We start from the raw sequence: 17,130 nt of genomic DNA on the forward strand, positions 1-17,130 counted from the left end.
TCCTGAAGGGATGACTAAGAAGCTGAGACCTGAAGAATAGGTAAAGGAACTTGAGAAAGAAAGATCCAGGCAGAAAAGATAGCATTGGCAATAGCTTGGAGATGAGAAACTGGGTCAAAGCAGCAGGTACATGGGGCTGGAAGTTGACCAAGGGAATGTGAAAAGATGAATCTGGAAAGTAGAGCCAGAGCAGATCTTGACAACTGGACAGACTCCAGTAAGAAATGGAAAGCAGTCACTGGTAGCTTGCACCTGTAATCCTAGCTACTAGATCTGAGAGTTAGAGTCCAGAGCCAGCTGGGGCAGACAAAGTCTGTGAGACTCTTATCTCCTATTAACTAGCAAAAAGCCAGAAGTGGAGGTGTGGCTCAAGTGGTAGAGTACCAGCCTTGAGTGCAAAAGTCAAACAAAGGTGAGAGGCCCTGAATTCAAGCATCAGTACTGGAACACACACACACACACACACACACACACAAAATTGAAGATAATGCAAACAGTGCCTGGCATACAGATCATTATTCTACCTATTTGTGAAGCCTCTTTCTGTGTTAGCTATAATTGCATTGTTATAACTCAATACTTACACAGTTATCTCCCAAATTGAGACGTCAAATGATTCGTAGAAAAGGCCACATCTTGATCTGGGTTTCCTGATCTCAGCACAAAGCCTCACACAATTTAGGTACCTGGTTAGTATGTGCCAAGAACTGAAATCTTCAAAGATGGCTCAGAGTCAAGCCCTAGGCCCAGACCACACCCTGCCACCAGAGGGCACACGACGTTTCTCTCAAAGGGGCGGACCTTCCGGAAAGGGAGGTCTGCTGGGTCCCCAGCTCCGGATGTCTCTCGGCCTGCCCAGGAATCAGTGCGGCCAAGGTCGCGTGCAGGTTGCCCCAGGCTTTATTTTCAGTCAAATAAGCTACATGATAATAAACGGATAGTGTTTCTAAAATTAGCATCGACTAACTTCCACTGCTACTACTTTGACTCTGGGCGTTTGTTGGGTTTCCACTGCTTGGGGCTTCCATCCAGCACACTAGACAAGACAAACGCTCAGCCAACTGAATGATACCCCTAAGATCAACCCTGGGTGGTTTTACACCTGGAAAAGCAAGACGCCACCTATTTCTGAGCTACTTGGTTAATTATGGAAATCACTGGGTTGCAAGTATATAGGACAGATTAGTCGGATATTATTGGGCTTGTATCCTAGTTTTGCCAACCTCAGTCTGGGACAGTTGCCGATTGCGAAGCCCGTGTGCAGGTGGATCAGGACAAGGTGACATGGGTACTTTTAGGGAGGAAAGGAAATCACCTGGGAAGGAAAGCACCTAGACAGGTCTAGGAAGGATGGGTCAAGAGCTGGCCAGGGAAGGAGGCGGGGAGGGGGGAAGACCCGAATAGAAGACCAAGCGTCGGGCCTCCAGGGAGCAAGGTGTTAACTCAGGGCTCTTGTTTCCGCCCCCCTCCCGCCTCCGCCCGCCTCCGCTCCCCCCCCCCCCCCCCGCGGCCCCGGCCAGGGCGGGGAGTGGGCGGACGGGGGCGGGGCCTGCTCTAGCTCTCGGAAAACAACAGGCCGCCGCCCGCACTGACTGGGTTAAGGGGGCGGGCCAAGAGGGAAGCCACGTGCCGAGACGCAAGGCTATTGGTTCTCCCGGAGTTGTTTGTGCGCAGCCATTGGAGACGTCGGGGCGCCGCGGCGAGCCGATTGGCTGAGCTTTGGAGGCGCCTCCAGGGCAGGAGGAGGGAGGTGGTGACCGAACCCCTGTGCTTGGGCCGGGCGGGACCGAGCCGAGCGCCAGTGCCGCTTGCTCGGGGGACCCGGGGACCAGGGGATTCCGCAGCCCGATCCAAGCCCCGACCGCGGGCGTCGCCGCCGCCACCATGCGCTGGGTCCGGGCGCTGCTGAAGAATGCGTCCCTGGCAGGGGCGCCCAAGTACATCGAGCACTTCAGCAAGTTCTCCCCGTCCCCACTGTCCATGAAGCAGTTCCTGGACTTCGGTACGGAGGGGGCGAGGGGCCGCGGGGCACGGAAGAGGGGGTCCCGGCAATGAGGGGTTAACGCCGAGGAGACGAGAGGCCTTGAGTATCAGGGTACAGTCAGGAAGGGGTTAACGGTGAGGCAGACTGGGCCCCGTCCTTAAAGAGTTAATTGTACCCCGGCAAGAGACGCTGTCCCCCAGACTGTTAGTGGGAGTGGGGGGGGCCTGAAGAGGAGGGGTCACGGTTCCCCCTCCCTGGGCTTTGCGAGGAGACTGTGACTGTAAGGGGTGGGAGGGCTGCATGGTGGGGCAGAGAGGGAGTCTGGACCCATCAATGCCCTGAATATGGGGGTTGTCCTGGCGCCAAGTGTGGAGGATAGAGAGAAATTAGGGAACTATCAATGTGAGTGACAAAGCAGGTTGACTGTTACAGCCATCTGGAGGGAGACCTGGGCTGGGCATGAAGGGTCAGAGCAGCAGAGACATCTCCCAACAGCTGGGCGAGGGGCACTCTTTCAGATGCCCACCAGAAGTCCTCCCTAACCAGTTAGTGTACCTCCAGCCACTGCAGCTGTCCCAGCAGTGGGCAAGGACACTTGAAGATCAAATCCATTCTAGTCTGGCAGCCTGTCCTGAGCCGGGCAGAGAACCAAGTTACCATGAGGTAGTCAGGCCACTTGCACCCTCCCTTGGCTGCCCCTTGATTTCTGGGTCAGGATCGCCTGCTAACCATAGTTCTAAGGGTGGTTCTGGGGCAGGAGGAAGGCCATGGTGACTGATACAGTGGTATGGGCCCTATCTCTCGACATGGCATTTTCATCGTGCCAACTGGGATTGGGAGTCGGTCCAGATCTTAAGAGTTGGGTAGATAGCATTGGCTTAGGTTACAGCTTTGTCACTGATGGGAATGAGCAGAGAAGTGGCAGCCAGGACAGGACAGGACACCTGTTTCCCATGATATGTACCCCTCCACATGCCCTATTTGACACAGAGACTTCACCTATGAAGAAAAGCTTCTTTGCTTCACAAGTTGTCTAGCCCATACTGGACCCTAGGTGCAAAGGACTTAATCATAAAATGATGGAGTTAGAAGCAAACAGGGACCAGGCCAAAACCTGGGTATCCTTTCTGCCTCCAAGTTGCCATCATTTTTCTACCCCCTTTTCATCACCATCCTGGGTGAGGTGACCTGGGCCACGGCCAGTGTGGGACCTGCAGCTGTGAGAGTCTAGGCCTAGCTCCCATCAACTTGGTGCAGCCTGAGGAAGGACAGATGTCTCGGGGGCCTCTGTCCCCGTGGGTCATTCCCTCAGAGGGAGTGCCTGATGGGAAGAAAAGTGAGGTGTTTTAGGCAGCAGCAGCTCCAAATGGGCCCTGCCCACCGTGGTTAAAGGCAAATGGAGGTTCAGCTACAGGTAGGTAGGGAATGTCACCCCTGAAGTGATTAGTGGGCTGTGAGAGAGGCTTAAGCATTACAAGATTAGGAGAGCTGTTTTGCTAGGTACCTGGAAGGTTACTCGCTCCTTGACTTCTTGGTCAGTGCAGCCTTACCAACTCTGGGCAGTCCTGCTGTTCCCATGCGCAGTTGTGGGTTCATCCATTTCTCTTTTTCACCAGGGTCCAGCAATGCTTGTGAGAAAACTTCATTCACCTTCCTCCGGCAGGAGCTGCCCGTACGCTTGGCTAACATCATGAAAGAGATCAACCTGCTTCCTGACCGGGTTCTGGGCACACCCTCAGTGCAGCTGGTACAGAGCTGGTAGGACCCCCTTCCATGCCATCACCTGTGTCCCCAGGCATGGGACAAAAGGGAGGCATGGGGGCTCTTGGATGCTGGGGACTTTCCCAGGGAATCCTAGGCCTGAACAGGGACAAAAGTCGGGCTCTCAGTCTGTATCTGTGGGAGTGTCTGGGTCTCACCATCCTCCTTTCTCCAGGAACCCAGGAAGTCATGTGGCTGTTTTCACAGCCACAATTAAATCATGCTAATGTCCATGCTGGCCACTCACCTGGTCCTGCAACTCCAGTCCCTGACAGGTAGTATCTACTCAGAGTCATATCTGAGGAAACAGAGAAACAAGAAACTAATCTTAGAACAAATGATATCATCCAAGCTAGCTGTTTGGCTGTTTTGGAAAACATTGTGTCCACCAGCTTAGTCCCTTCCCAGTGAACTTTAGAGGGCAAAGACCAGAGTTTATTATAGGTAGCCACAGGGGCAGGAAGAAACCTGCTCACTCACAGCTCTGTGCTGGGCTGAGCAACTAGGTACTGGTAGCCAATGGCCTGTCACATGAAGCATAAACAAAGGTGTGCCTTGCCACTGGGCACACCACTGACTGTTCATCTGTGAGCTTTCATGGCTCCTGGTTCAGGAAATACAGCATGAAATGGATCCAGAAACTCAGGTCAAACCTTGGAACCCAGCACCAGTCTGCATCTGAGAAAACAGCAGCTGCTGCTCACAAGAAGCCCACAATATCTCGGAGGAAAATAAAATTCCTGCCAAGACAAGACTGACAAAGTGCAATGTAGACAGTGGGAGGAGAGAGTGCTGAAGAGTTAGTTTTATTTAAATGAAGAATCAAAGTATTTTTAGTGTGTGTGTGTGTGTGTGTGTGTGTGTGTATGTGTGTGTGTGTGTGTGTATAGGCACAAATACTAGGGCTTGAACTCAGGGCCTGGGAACTGTCCCTGAGCTTTTTTTTTGGGGGGGGTGGAGGGTCCGGTCGTGGGGCCTGAACTCTGGGCCTGGGTGCTGTCCCTCAGCTCTTCAGCTCAAGGCTAGCACTCTACCACATGAGCCACAGCGCCACTTCCAGCTTTTTTCTTTTTGCTTATGTGGTGCTGAGGAATCAAACCCAGGGCCTCAGGCATGCAAGGCAAGCGCTCTACCACTGAGCCATCTTCCCAGCCCCCTGAGCTTTTTTTAAAGCTCAAGGCTGGCACTCTACCACTTGAGACACAGCTCTACGTCTGGCTTTTTAGAGTCTCTCAGACTTTCCTACCTGGGCTGGCTTTGAACCCCAGTCTTCATATCTTAGCCTTCTGTTTAGCTAGGGTGACAGGTGTGAGCCAACAGTGCTCAGCTCAAGGTATTATTGAAAAGTAATATTGAGTGTCTCCCTCCATTGCAGAAGGGTTATATGTTTATTTTGACACTTGGAAAGCATAAAAACATAGAAGAAAATGCCTGTGGTTATCTTCATAATCGAACTGAGCACAGTTGGTTGAATCTGAAGTTGTAAGGAGCTAGGTGTGGTGGTGCATAGCTGTAATCCCAGCACTTGGAAAGTAGAGGCAAGAGGATGGCAAGTTCAAGACTAGCCTGGACTACATGGTGAGACCTTACATTAAAAAAGTCGGGGGGTGTCTGGGAAGGTGGCTTAGTGGTAGAGTGCTTGCCTCACATGCATAAGGCCCTGGATTCGATTCCTCAGCACCACATAAGCAGAAAAAGCTGAAAGTGGGGCTGTGGCTCTAGTGATAGAGCACTAGCCTTGAGCTGAAGAGCTGAGGGACAGCGCTCAGGCCCAGAGTTCAGGCAGAAAGGAAGGCAAGAAGGAATCTGTGGGTGAGTTGAAGTGGACATACAGCGGAACCTAGGCAACTCCAAGCTAGGAAGAGCTCTGCAGACTTGTCAGAGCTTTACTTTGTGGGTATTGATTATACCCTAAGTAGAAGTTATGAAGGCGCGGTGGAGGGACATAGAGCAGAGTCTGATTCTCACGTACTGCAACCAGGTCACCTCTTACTGTGCCCTACCCCTAGATGGCCCAGAACCTCAAAGCCAACCAGCACATCCCACCACAGATGGGGGAGTGTGGGGAGGTGACAGAAGGTGCCATCTGTTCTTCCTAGCACTTTACTCTGTCCAGCTGACTAGCCTGGCTGCCTGTCCAACTGGTCCCTGAATCCAGGACTTGGCTTTTTGGGGTTTTCTTGGACATTGTGTTCCTGAAACAGCCAGAGATGCAAGAAGAGGGCAAAGTGCTTCTGGACAGCCATGACTCCCTTGGGGCTCTGAAGAATCCCTTCCTGAAAATCCAGACCTTGGTCTGCTTTATTCTTCCATCAAAGCTTGGAAGTAATTTACTGTCAAGTAACAGCAGGAGGGAGAGAAGTTAGACAAGAGAGGACATTTCCCCAGTGCATGATTTGGAATAGAGAAGAGCTGGTTCAAAAGGATTACTAAAATAGGCTGACAAACTCAAGAGAAAGCCCACTGAGAGTATTTCCAGAAGCAAGGGGTGTCAGCAGCAGCAAGAGAGACTGAAGAGCAGAAACAGAAAGGACTTCATGATGGGGACAAAGCAGTTGTCTGTAAGAGAGTGCAGAACTCCTTCAGGAGAAATAGCCATCTAGTCAGGATGATGGCAGTGGACAGTGACAGCACAAGAAGCAGCAGGCCTGGAAAGAGGTCCATCAGCCTGAGTCTAAAAAGTTTTCCAGCCAGGCGCCGGTGGCTCATGCCTGTAATCCTAGCTGCTCAGGAGGCTGAGATCTGAGGATCGCGGTTCAAAGCCAGCCTGGGCAGGAAAGTCCGTGAAACTTTTATCTTCAATAAACCACCAGAAAACCGGAAGTGGCGCTGTAGCTCAAGTGGTAGAGAGCTAGCATTGAGCTGAAATGCTGAGGGACTGACAGTGTTCAGGCCCAGAGTTCAAGCCCCACAACCACCACAAAAAAAAAAAAAAAAAAAAAAAAAAAGAAAAAAGAGTTTTCCAAGTTCTCCTTTAAATCAGAAGAGCTCTGTTCAGCTACAGTAGTGTAGTAGCTAACATGGTCGACACCAGTACAGCCTCTCAGGTAAGAGGTGCTTCTGAACATTCACTGTAAATGAAGAATTCCTGGTTTTAGTGCAATAAACCATTGCAACTGAACAGACTTAAGATAGTAGCACTTAGCCAGGCATGTGGGGGCTCAGGCCCCTAATCCTACTACTTAGGAGGCTGAGATCTAAGGATTGTGGTTCAAAGCCAGCCCAGATGGGAAATCCTGTCTATGTGACTCTTGTCTACAATTAATCACCAGAAAACAAAAAATGGAGCTGTGGCTTAAAGTGGTAGAGTGATCATCTTGAATGAAAGAGCTTAGGGACAGCACCCAAACCCTGAGTTTAAGCCCCATTACTGACAAAAAAAAAAAAAAAGTGGCACTGGAGGTGATTGGAAGGTGGGGCAAAGCTGTAAGCTTTGACTTGCATTTTACTGGACAATACTCCTTGACAGCAGCATGGTGTCTCTGAGCTTAGCTTGGCCCCATGTGTCTGGGCAATAGCGTCTCCAGGCCAGAGATAATGTGGAGGTTTCAGAGGCCGTGAGGCAGTGAGCAATGAGGACGATGAAACCCACCTGACCACTTGCAACATATCTGGGTGCACTGTTCTTCTGTGCAGGTACCTGTGTCATCTTTCACCAGAGCCCTTACAAACTGGCCTGGGCATCATCCCTGCTTCTTAGATGAGAAACAGGGTTTGGGGAAATAGAGAAACTTGGCTGAAGTCACTTAGGGAGTTGTGGAGTTGGGATTCAAGCTTTGTTTGTGGGATGTGGAGGCTGCATTTTGGAAGGGATAGGAGGCAGGCTGGGCCCTGGAAGCAGACAGAGATCCCCATGGGAACAGAGGGCTCCCTTACAGAGGTGGTATTAGTTGGCATTGCTGGGAACCTCAGGGGAGGAAGAGAACCTGAGGACTGCCAGTGCTTCCAGGGTTACATAAGAGATACAGAGTAGAAGCCGGCGCTGTTGGCTCATGCCTGTAATCTTGGCTACTCAGGAAGCTGAGATCGGAAGATCAAGATTAGAAGCTGAGGTCTGAAGATCAAGGTTAGAAGCCAGCTCAGGCAGGAAAGTCCATGAAACTCTTATCTCTCAATAAACTACCAAAAAAAGCCAGTAGTGGAACTGTGGCTCAAGTAGTAAAGCACTAGCCTTGAGCAGAGAGCAGCTCAGGGACAGCACGCAGGCCCTGAGTTCAAGCCCTAGGATTGGCACAGAAGGAAGGAAGGAAAGAGAGAGAAAGAGAAAGGAAGGAAGGAAGAAAAGAGATACCAAGTGACAGCAAATCCATCCATCTCTCACCGGGCTCCTTCACCTGTCAGACAAGTGTGTAGACCCTGAGTCTTATCAGTGGAGCACCAGCACTCCTACCTGCCCGCCACAGCCAGCCCTTGCTGGGAGCACAACAGTGGTAGGCCAGGCCATCTTCCAGTCCCTCAGGCTGGCCGCCTCCCAGAAGCAAAGATAGCGGTCAGCTCTAGCCAAGAGCATTCACTCTCTGAGTCTCCTTTAATTCCACCCTCCACTCCATGGAACACTTCCGCCATGAACCCATTTTACATTTGAGAGTTAGCAGCCCAGCCAGACCTCAAACTCAAGCTTGCCTCTCCTGCCGTATCTCTACAGATGGGCCCCAGCTGCAGGACAGCATTGCCTTCTTTGGTGCAAGTCACATGGTCATGGCCTGGTGCAAACTGTTGTCCCCCTGCAGGGGTGGGTACTAGCACACATTTGGTGGCCCTTCCTCCTCACATTCACACTTACACCTCTCCTCCACACAGAGTTCCTTCCCTCCCTTCTCCCTTCCCCTTCCACTTGCCCCTCCCCTTCAGCCTGCATTGCATGCTGGAGGGCAGTTAAAGACTGCTCAAATCACTCAGATGCCAGGCCTTCCCAGAGCCTACCCCTGCTTGGAGCAGTCCCTTGCTTTCAGACTCAGCTCATTCCTTAGCCCTGGTAGCCAGGAACCTGCATGACGCTGTCCCTTGTGTTTCTCTCTGGAGGACCCAGGTCTAGCTGAGAGTAATGTGGCATGCCGGGCCCCTGGTGAATCTCAGAGCAGGCCCAGGACCAACAGCCCTATTGGAAAATCCTCCTCTTTGTTCCAGGGGCATACCCCTGTGGGCACAGCCTTACTGTTTGTTGTCCCCCATACCTCCCTGATCTGAGGGCATTGCCCTTGTCAGTGCATCCTGCTGCCCCTTGCTATGTATCAGTGACCATGTGACCAGGCCTCACTACGGCCTTTGAAGGTTCACTGGACAGTTCAGCTTTGTGCTGGGACTTTGCCCCACCCCCACCATCGCTGACTCCTCACGGGGGGGGGGGGGGGGGGAAGGGGGGGCGCAACCTCCTAGCTCTGACCCCTTCCAGCCCTAGCTGCCCTGGGTTGTGGAGAAGGAGTCACCCAGCCCCACCCTCCAAGTGGCTGTTCCCCTTTCTCTATACCTGTTGCTCAACATTCACAGCATTTTCTCCTGTTTACTCTCCCTCTAAGAATCAAGTCACTAGTTGAGCTCATGTTTGTAATCTTAGCTATTCAGGAGGCTAAGATCTGAGGATCCCAGTTTGAAGCCAGCCCCAAACAGGAAAGTCCATGAGACTCTTATCTCTAATTAACCAGAAGTGGAGATATGGTTCAAGTGACAGACCACTAGCCTTGAGTGAAATAGCTAAGGGACAGTGCCCTGGCCCTAAGTTCAAGCCCCACAATCAACAACAATAACAAAAGAATGAAATAAGCAAGAAGCTGTATCCTGGGCGTGGGTAGGTGGCAAGGGGTATGGACTTACCTTGGCCTGGGCGAGAAAAGCCCAGCTCTGCATGTTGTTTCGCTATCTGTAAAATGCCTGCAAGTAAGCAGTGCCCACTGCATGGGTGACGGAAGGTGACACTAGGAGCAGTTAACACAGAGCAGAGCAGGAAAGTGCTGTTGGTCCGTGGGGTAGGATCACTATTAGGCCCAGTGGAGATGGTCAGGCCTTTGGCTTCATGGTGTGACCTGAAGTCAGACATACCAGGGCTTGGATCCCAGCTGCTCACTGTGTGCCTGGCAGCATATTGCCTTTCTTCTCTGAGTGGTGAATTACCCAGAAAAAGAGTCAAGTGAATAGTGAGCTTCTCTAGACTTGTGGGGACCCAGTCCCTCCCAAGGAGAGAGTTGGCTGAGCCGACTCTCCATTATAAAATCCAATTCCCTGCTGGGCACTGGTGGCTCATGCCTATAATCCTAGTTACTCCAGGGGGCTGAGATCTGAGGATCACAGTTCAAAGCCAGCCCAGAGGAGGCGGGGAGGGAAGTGATGGTAGGGGGAAAATAAAGGAGGAGGTAACAATGCTCGCTATGAAATGTGCTCATTACTCTACTCATGTAACTGTAACCCCTCAGTACAGCATTTTTACAAGAAAAAAAGCTAGCCCAGGCAGAAAAGTGAGCCTCCTCTCCAATTAACCATCAGAAAGTCAAAAGTGACACTGTGGCTCACATGGAGGAGCACTTGAACGCTTTTGTGCATAAAACCTCAGGGATAGAACCTGGGCCCTGAGTTTAAACCTCAAGACTGGTGCACGTGTGCGCGCTCGCGTGCGTGTACACACACACACACATTCTCTAGATCAGTTCTAAGCCTCAGCTACCCAAGCACCAGTTGTCCTAGGAAAAGCCCTCTACCAGCTAGTCTGCCAGCTATGCTCACTGAATCATCAGCTGCCTGTGGGAGAAGTGTTAGGATCTGTCTGGGAAGGCGCTCGGAGACATTTGCATCCTTCCTTACTGAAAGCCCTTGGTCCATTTTCCTCTGTCCACTCTGGACCTCAGTTTCCTGATCTAAAAGACCTCATGGATGAGCATATCTCCAGGCCCCTGCTAAAACTACTATTCTAAGATTCCAAAGTGGAGGCTTTTGAAGGAGGCCAGAGAATTAGAGGTTTTTGTGCCTAGCTCGCTGGGTTGTCAGGGAAACGTGCAGATGGACTGTGAGCCACAGCTTGTCAGCAGATCCAGCACTATAGTCCCACAGGAAAAGGAGACCAGGAAGGTCCAGCCTCAACTGAGGCTATGGCCCCTCCTGTCCCTTGCACACAGGTACGTCCAGAGTCTGCTAGACATCATGGAGTTCCTGGACAAGGATCCTGAGGACCACCGCACCCTGAACCAGTGAGTGAATTTCCCCATGGGTGGCTGGAAGGCAGGGGCATCTGGGGTCACAGACCCATGGTCAGAATACCAACTGAGTGGAAGGATTACAGGCATTCCTGGCAGCTCATGCCTGTAATCCTAGCTCCTCTGGAGGCTGAGCTATGAGGATCATGGTTCAAATCCAGCCTGGGCAGGAAAGTCGGTGAGATTCTAATCTCTAATTAACCATCCAAAAGCTGGAAATAGAGCTGTGGCTCAAGTGGTAGAGTGCTAGCCTTAAGCACAAAAGCTCAGAGATAGTGCTCAGGTCCTGAGTTCAAGTCCTAGAACTGGCACAAAAAAAAAATCCTGCCTTCTGGGGTTCCCAGTCAGGGCATGGAACTAGACTGCTTCAAGGGGTCCTGAGTGATGAGAGACTTGGTATTTGGGCGGACAGGAAGCCAGGCCTTACCCTGGGGAGCCCCCACCCCTTCAGAGGACCAGAACTCCAACTGGGAGTTGGGGGGACATTGCATGTCTGTAGCCCTGGGGAGGGAGAGGAGGTCAGAAGTGGAGGAGAGAGCTGGGTGGGTACCCTTGGCCCATGCCTATAATCCTAACTACTCAGGAGGCTGAGATCTGAGGATCGAGGTTCAAAGCCAGCCCAGGCAGAAAATGTCCATAAAACTCTTATCTCTAATTAACTACCAAAATACCAGAAGTGGCACTGAGGTAGAATACTAGTCTTGAGCTAAAGAGCTCAGGGACAGCTCCCAGGCCCAGGCCCAGAGTTCAAGTGCCATGACCAACCAAAAACAAAAAAAGAGGAGAGTTGAAGGTTTCCCTAAGGCAGGGGGAGCAACTGTCTGCCCTTCCTATAGGTTCACTGAAGCCCTGGTCACAATCCGGAACCGACACAACGACGTGGTACCTACAATGGCACAAGGTGTGCTGGAGTACAAAGACACCTATGGCGATGACCCCGTCTCCAACCAGAATATTCAGTACTTCCTGGACCGCTTCTACCTCAGCCGCATCTCCATCCGCATGCTCATCAACCAGCACAGTGAGCTTGTGGGATATGGGGGAGGACTCGGAGCCATGGGTATGGGAGCTGGGAAGGGGCAACTCCCCCCTCTGTCTGGGGCAGGACAGCAGGACACGTCAGCCACCATGTCCAGGGGCCTAAGGCACCATTCAAGGACTGAGAAAGTTACTGGCTCCAAAAAGAAAGGTATACTATTGAGTTGTATTGCTTTCAAAAGCAAGGTGGTGAAAATTGTCTTACAATGTTTTAGCAAAGCTAAGTATATTTCAGGCACTGATGGCTCACACTTATAGTCCAAGCTACTCGAGAGGCTGAGATCTGAGGATCATGTTCAAAGAAAAGTTTGTGTGACTCTTTTTTTTGGACATTCATGGGGCTTGAACTTGGGGCCTGGGCGCTATCCTTGAGCTCTTTTTGCTCAAGGCTAGCACTCTACCACTTTGAGTCACAGTTCTACTTTCAGTTTTCTGGTGTTTTTTGTTTTTGTTTTGTTTTGTTTTTTTAAATAAGAGGCTAATGAACTTTTCCTGCCTGGGCTAGCATTGAACCATGATCCTCAGGTCTCAGCCTCCTGAGTAGCTAAGATTACAGGAGTGAATCACTAGCACCTGGCTTATGAGACTCTTATATCCCATTATTAACCAGAAAGAAGCTGAAAATGGAGTTGTAGCTCAAGTGGTAGAGCGCCATCCTTGAGCAAATGAGAGCATGCGGCCCTGAGTTCAGGCCCCATTACCACCATGTAGCTTGTAAGGTATGATGTGAGGAGAACTCTCTGGAAAGAATGCTTCAAGCTGGGTGCCTATGGCTCACGCCTGTAATCCTAGCTACTCAGGAGGCTGAGATCTGAGGATTGCAGTTCAAAGCCAGCCCAGCAGGAAACTCCAAGAGACTCTTATCTCCAATAAAACCACCAGAAAACCGGAAGTGGTGCTGTGGCTCAAGCGGTAGAGTGCTCGCCTTGGGCTAAAGAGCGCAGGGACAGCGCCCAAGCCCAGAGTTCAAGCCCCATGACCGACAAAAAAAAAAAAAAAAGAATACGTCAGGCTACAAAAGCCCCAGATGGCCTGAACCAGGGGCAGAGGGCAAGATGGAAGACATTTTAGGATCTGAGCCTATAGAGCTTAAAGATGGAGGTGAAGAGGTGCCTTGGGAAGAGAATGTGACCTGGCTAGCAGCCTTGCCTTCTGTCCACAGCCCTCATCTTCGATGGCAGCACCAACCCTGCCCACCCCAAACACATTGGCAGCATCGACCCCAATTGCAACGTGTCTGAAGTGGTGAAAGGTGAGCCCACAGAGTCCCAAGAGCTCAGTGGATGGGGCAATGGCCCCCTGGACATTCTTACCTCCTGGTGAGAACCAGTATCAGTGCCAACAGGCCTGCCTGCTTAGTCAGCTGAATGGCCCCATCTTTTGTCAGATGCCTATGACATGGCCAAGCTCCTGTGTGACAAGTATTACATGGCCTCACCTGACCTGGAGATCCAAGAAGTCAATGGTGAGCAAGTGACACATGCATGTGCGTGTGCGTGTGTGTGTGTGTGTGTGTGTGTGTGTGCATCTCGGAAGGTTGGGAACATGAGAAAACAGGTAAGATGGGAGTCAGGTCGTGGACTTCTATCTGGAGAGGGAGAGACTACTGTATTATTACTCATTCTGTAGCTAAGGAGTATTTGGAAACAAGACTGTATGTAAACAAGACTGGCAAGGTCCTTGTTCTCACTGAGCTTACATTCTGGGTGCTGAGCTGTTTGGGGGATGGAGTATTTAACTAATGAACAAATAAATACACATGGTGACAGGAAGAAAATAAAATGGAGTAGTAAGAAGACAGAGACCAGGAGGAGATGATATCAGTAGGATATCAATTTGGCTGCATCCCCTAAGCCCAATCGTTAGTGGCTTTGGTGGGTTTTGGGTGGCTAACCGCAGAGCTGGTGCCCCACCCCTAGGCCTTGGTTCCAGCTGGAGCAAGGAAGGAGGCTGTACCAGGACTGAACGCATGGCTTCCATGGGTCACCAGCTGCCCCAGTGCAGAGGAAGCTGGGGGGTTCGTTTCTGGCTGGGCATCCATGTGCTCAGGTATAGCTTTAGGAAGAACTGTCCATTCCTAATAGAAGAAGGGGGAAGGTCTACAAGGGTCCCCATCTGGATAAGGTTATGAGGTGACTTGCCAACAGTTTCTCATCTTGGCCTTGACTCCCACAGCTGCCAATACCACCCAGCCCATTCACATGGTCTACGTCCCCTCCCACCTCTACCATATGCTCTTCGAACTCTTTAAGGTAAGGAGAGCAGGGTGGCCCTTTGTGGGAGCATCATTAGGGCTTGTCTGTCAGTCAGCTTGTGCCTCATTCTCTTCCCCAGAATGCCATGCGGGCCACGGTGGAAAGCCACGAGTCCAGCCTCACTCTCCCTCCTATCAAGATTATGGTGGCCTTGGGTGAGGAAGATCTATCAATCAAAGTATGTGGCCCTTGGCCTTACCAGTGGGGAATACCATGGGAAGATCGGGGGGGGGGGTTGTCAGAGTTGGGGGAGAGGGTGGAAAACTAAGCTTTGAGGGCCCCTGACATGTCCCCTTTCCCCCAGATGAGTGACCGAGGTGGGGGTGTCCCCTTGAGGAAGATTGAGCGGCTCTTCAGTTACATGTACTCCACAGCACCCACCCCCCAGCCTGGCACTGGGGGCACCCCGCTGGTGAGGCAGCTTCCTCTAGCCCCCACACACACGCTCCCGCTTGGCTTCCCTATCGCCAAGCACGCTGCTCCTTGCACAGCTGTGTGGTAACAATCCCCTCTCCTGACCTGGGCTTCCTGTTCTCATTTCTCCCCTGCAGGTGCATGACCCCCCTCCCTGCCAACCATCTGTCTGTTTGCCTTGCTGTCACCTTCCCTGAGTCTCTCCCGGCACCTCTTTGTCTGCTTGCCCTGCCCCCAGCCGGGAGGCAGGGCCAGGCCTCAGGTCCACCAGGGCAGAGCTCTCCCTGCCTCCATGTTACCTGCACCTACCTCCATGTTACCTCCATGTTCCCTTAGAGGGGTCCCTTTTCCACACTAGCTCCCCAGCCCTGGGCATGCCCTGCTCAGCACCCTTTGCTCACTGGATCCATTTTGCAGTTCCTTCCCTTTGTCACCCTACCTTCCTTCCCCCTATAGGCTGGTTTTGGATACGGGCTCCCCATTTCCCGCCTCTATGCCAAGTACTTCCAGGGAGACCTACAGCTCTTCTCCATGGAGGGCTTTGGGACTGACGCTGTCATCTATCTTAAGGTGAGGGCCCCTGCTCACAGAGCCCACTGGAGGTGGGATTTACTGCTGGTAGGTTCCTGGCCGTCCCTCCATCTTCTCCTGATTCCAGCATTAGAGCAAAGCTATAGCTCCCTGACCAGTGAAACCTCAGCCCAGACATATATACTGTGATAGGGAATTGCAGGGGTCCATGATCTGTGATTAAGACCCTTCTTTTGGGGACTCTGGACCATGTTAGGCCTGGATGGAAAGGGCACAGAGAGTTCTTGTCATTCAGTTGAAAGAATAAGGCCATGGTGACCCTGATGAGGTCACAGCCCAGCCTCTTCCCCCTCCCTCCCTCCCTTCTTCCCCTTTTGAGACAGCAGCTTTCTGGATGGGCAGAAGCAGGACAGGAGTCAGATCCTTTCTTAGGTCTCCAGGCCTGGGTTAGTGACTGAACCAGCATTAAATAGTGGGTGAGCTGACTCTGACTTGGGGTGGGATGTGAGGGTGGACACCAGCCCAGCCCAGTCCATCTGGGAAAGGCTGGTCTGCTGAGGCGTGGGCAAGGCACGGGAAATGGGAGGGCTGACCATGGCACTCTTCAGGCCCTGTCCACAGACTCGGTGGAACGTCTACCTGTATACAACAAGTCTGCCTGGCGTCACTACCAGACCATCCAGGAAGCTGGCGACTGGTGTGTGCCCAGCACAGAGCCCAAGAACACATCCACATACCGAGTCAGCTAAGAGCCACGTCTCTCCCATACCTAAGAGGACAGCTGCTCTCTCTGGGTCTAGCCACCAGGGTGATCCGGCCTATCCCCCAGGGCTGTATGGATCAGGGGTGGTTTTCCCTGATCACCAGCTCTCTGTGGAAGTCATTGAGGTGACCAGTCTGTGGTGGTCCCTAAGTGCCAATCTGTCTTCAAGGAGACCCCTAGGCAGTCTCCCTGGGACCCTGTCTGTGGCAGTGCCTGTGGGCTGCAGATGGCTTCACCCTGGGGGCGCCCCAGAGACACTTCCCCACGACAGTCCTCTCAGACCAGTGCTGTTACTTTTCTGCCAGGAGTCCTGGTCCTCCTCACTGCCTGCACAGTCCTGGCCCCCCAAGTGGCTGTCCCTCTTGTCTTGTGCCCCCATCCCTTACGGCACACTGGCCCTGGTCCTTTGTCAGTATTGGGAAGGTTCAGAAGCCTTTGGACTTTGTGGGCCAGGGATGCATCCATGACTCCTGGTTTGGGACCTGGTTCTACAGCCTTTCCCTCCACCCTGGACATTAGGGTTGGGGCAGGGGTAAGGGAAGTGGTTTCTACTCAAAGCCCACCCCAAAGGGAAGAACCAGAGATTGCCTGCTCCAGCCGTGGACCTTCAAATGACCTTGGCGATGTTTGTGAAGCCTCTCAAGCCCTTCCCCAGCATGTCCTTTCAGGCACACCCTTATCTGCCCACTGGACACGCCCCCCAGTCCTGCCTGAGCTCTAGACCCCAGCCCCACTGTGCCTCACATGCGCTTGGGTGGCTTTCTTTCTAGGACTCTCTGTACATAGCCATTTTTTTTTTAAAACCATGATTGCCCACCTTTCCCCTCAGCACACAGGGGGTTAAAGCCATGTGCTCCTCCCAGTGGCCATGATGGTGACAGTGACATCCACAGTAAAGAGGAGATGGAATGAGAACTGAGGCCTGGCTGCATTGCTGGGGGAGGGGACACACACACACACACACACACACACACACACACACACACACACACACACACACACACACACACACACACACACACACACACACACACACACACACACACACACACACACACACACACACACACACACACACACACACACTACCCATGAGCAACATACTGAACTCAGGATACTGGTCTAGCTCAATATCTGTCCATGTGACTACACCATCAGAACACCTGGAAGCCCAGGACCCAGTGACAGGCCTGAGCTTCAGTA

The 17,130-nt window shown here is 52.1% G+C and overlaps 1 protein-coding gene across 1 annotated transcript; it reads left to right on the forward strand.

Annotated features, from left to right (window-relative positions):
* The first annotated feature begins 1,767 nt into the window (after positions 1-1,767).
* Positions 1,768-16,842, forward strand: Pdk2 (pyruvate dehydrogenase kinase 2). The gene is made up of 11 exons (XM_070028328.1): positions 1,768-2,002; positions 3,601-3,742; positions 10,849-10,920; positions 11,763-11,947; positions 13,127-13,216; positions 13,352-13,429; positions 14,140-14,216; positions 14,299-14,397; positions 14,524-14,631; positions 15,090-15,203; positions 15,773-16,842. The coding sequence occupies exons 1-11, from the start codon at positions 1,885-1,887 to the stop codon at positions 15,911-15,913; spliced, it is 1,224 nt and encodes a 407-aa protein (XP_069884429.1). The 5' UTR covers positions 1,768-1,884; the 3' UTR covers positions 15,914-16,842.
* Positions 16,843-17,130: the final 288 nt, after the last annotated feature.

Source organism: Dipodomys merriami, unplaced genomic scaffold, assembly GCF_024711535.1.
Source record: "Dipodomys merriami isolate MVZ:Mamm:240054 unplaced genomic scaffold, mDipMer1.0.p SCAF_19, whole genome shotgun sequence".
In the NCBI taxonomy this organism is placed as follows: Eukaryota; Metazoa; Chordata; class Mammalia; order Rodentia; family Heteromyidae; genus Dipodomys; species Dipodomys merriami.

Bases quoted from the DNA above. Each gene is read 5' to 3' on its own strand.
- Pdk2 (XM_070028328.1), top strand. From the start codon at position 1,885: ATGCGCTGGGTCCGGGCGCTGCTGAAGAATGCGTCCCTGGCAGGGGCG. The intron at 2,003-3,600 runs GTACGGAGGGGG...CTTTTTCACCAG, and splicing joins GAAGCAGTTCCTGGACTTCG to GGTCCAGCAATGCTTGTGAG. The intron at 10,921-11,762 runs GTGAGTGAATTT...CCCTTCCTATAG, and splicing joins GACCACCGCACCCTGAACCA to GTTCACTGAAGCCCTGGTCA.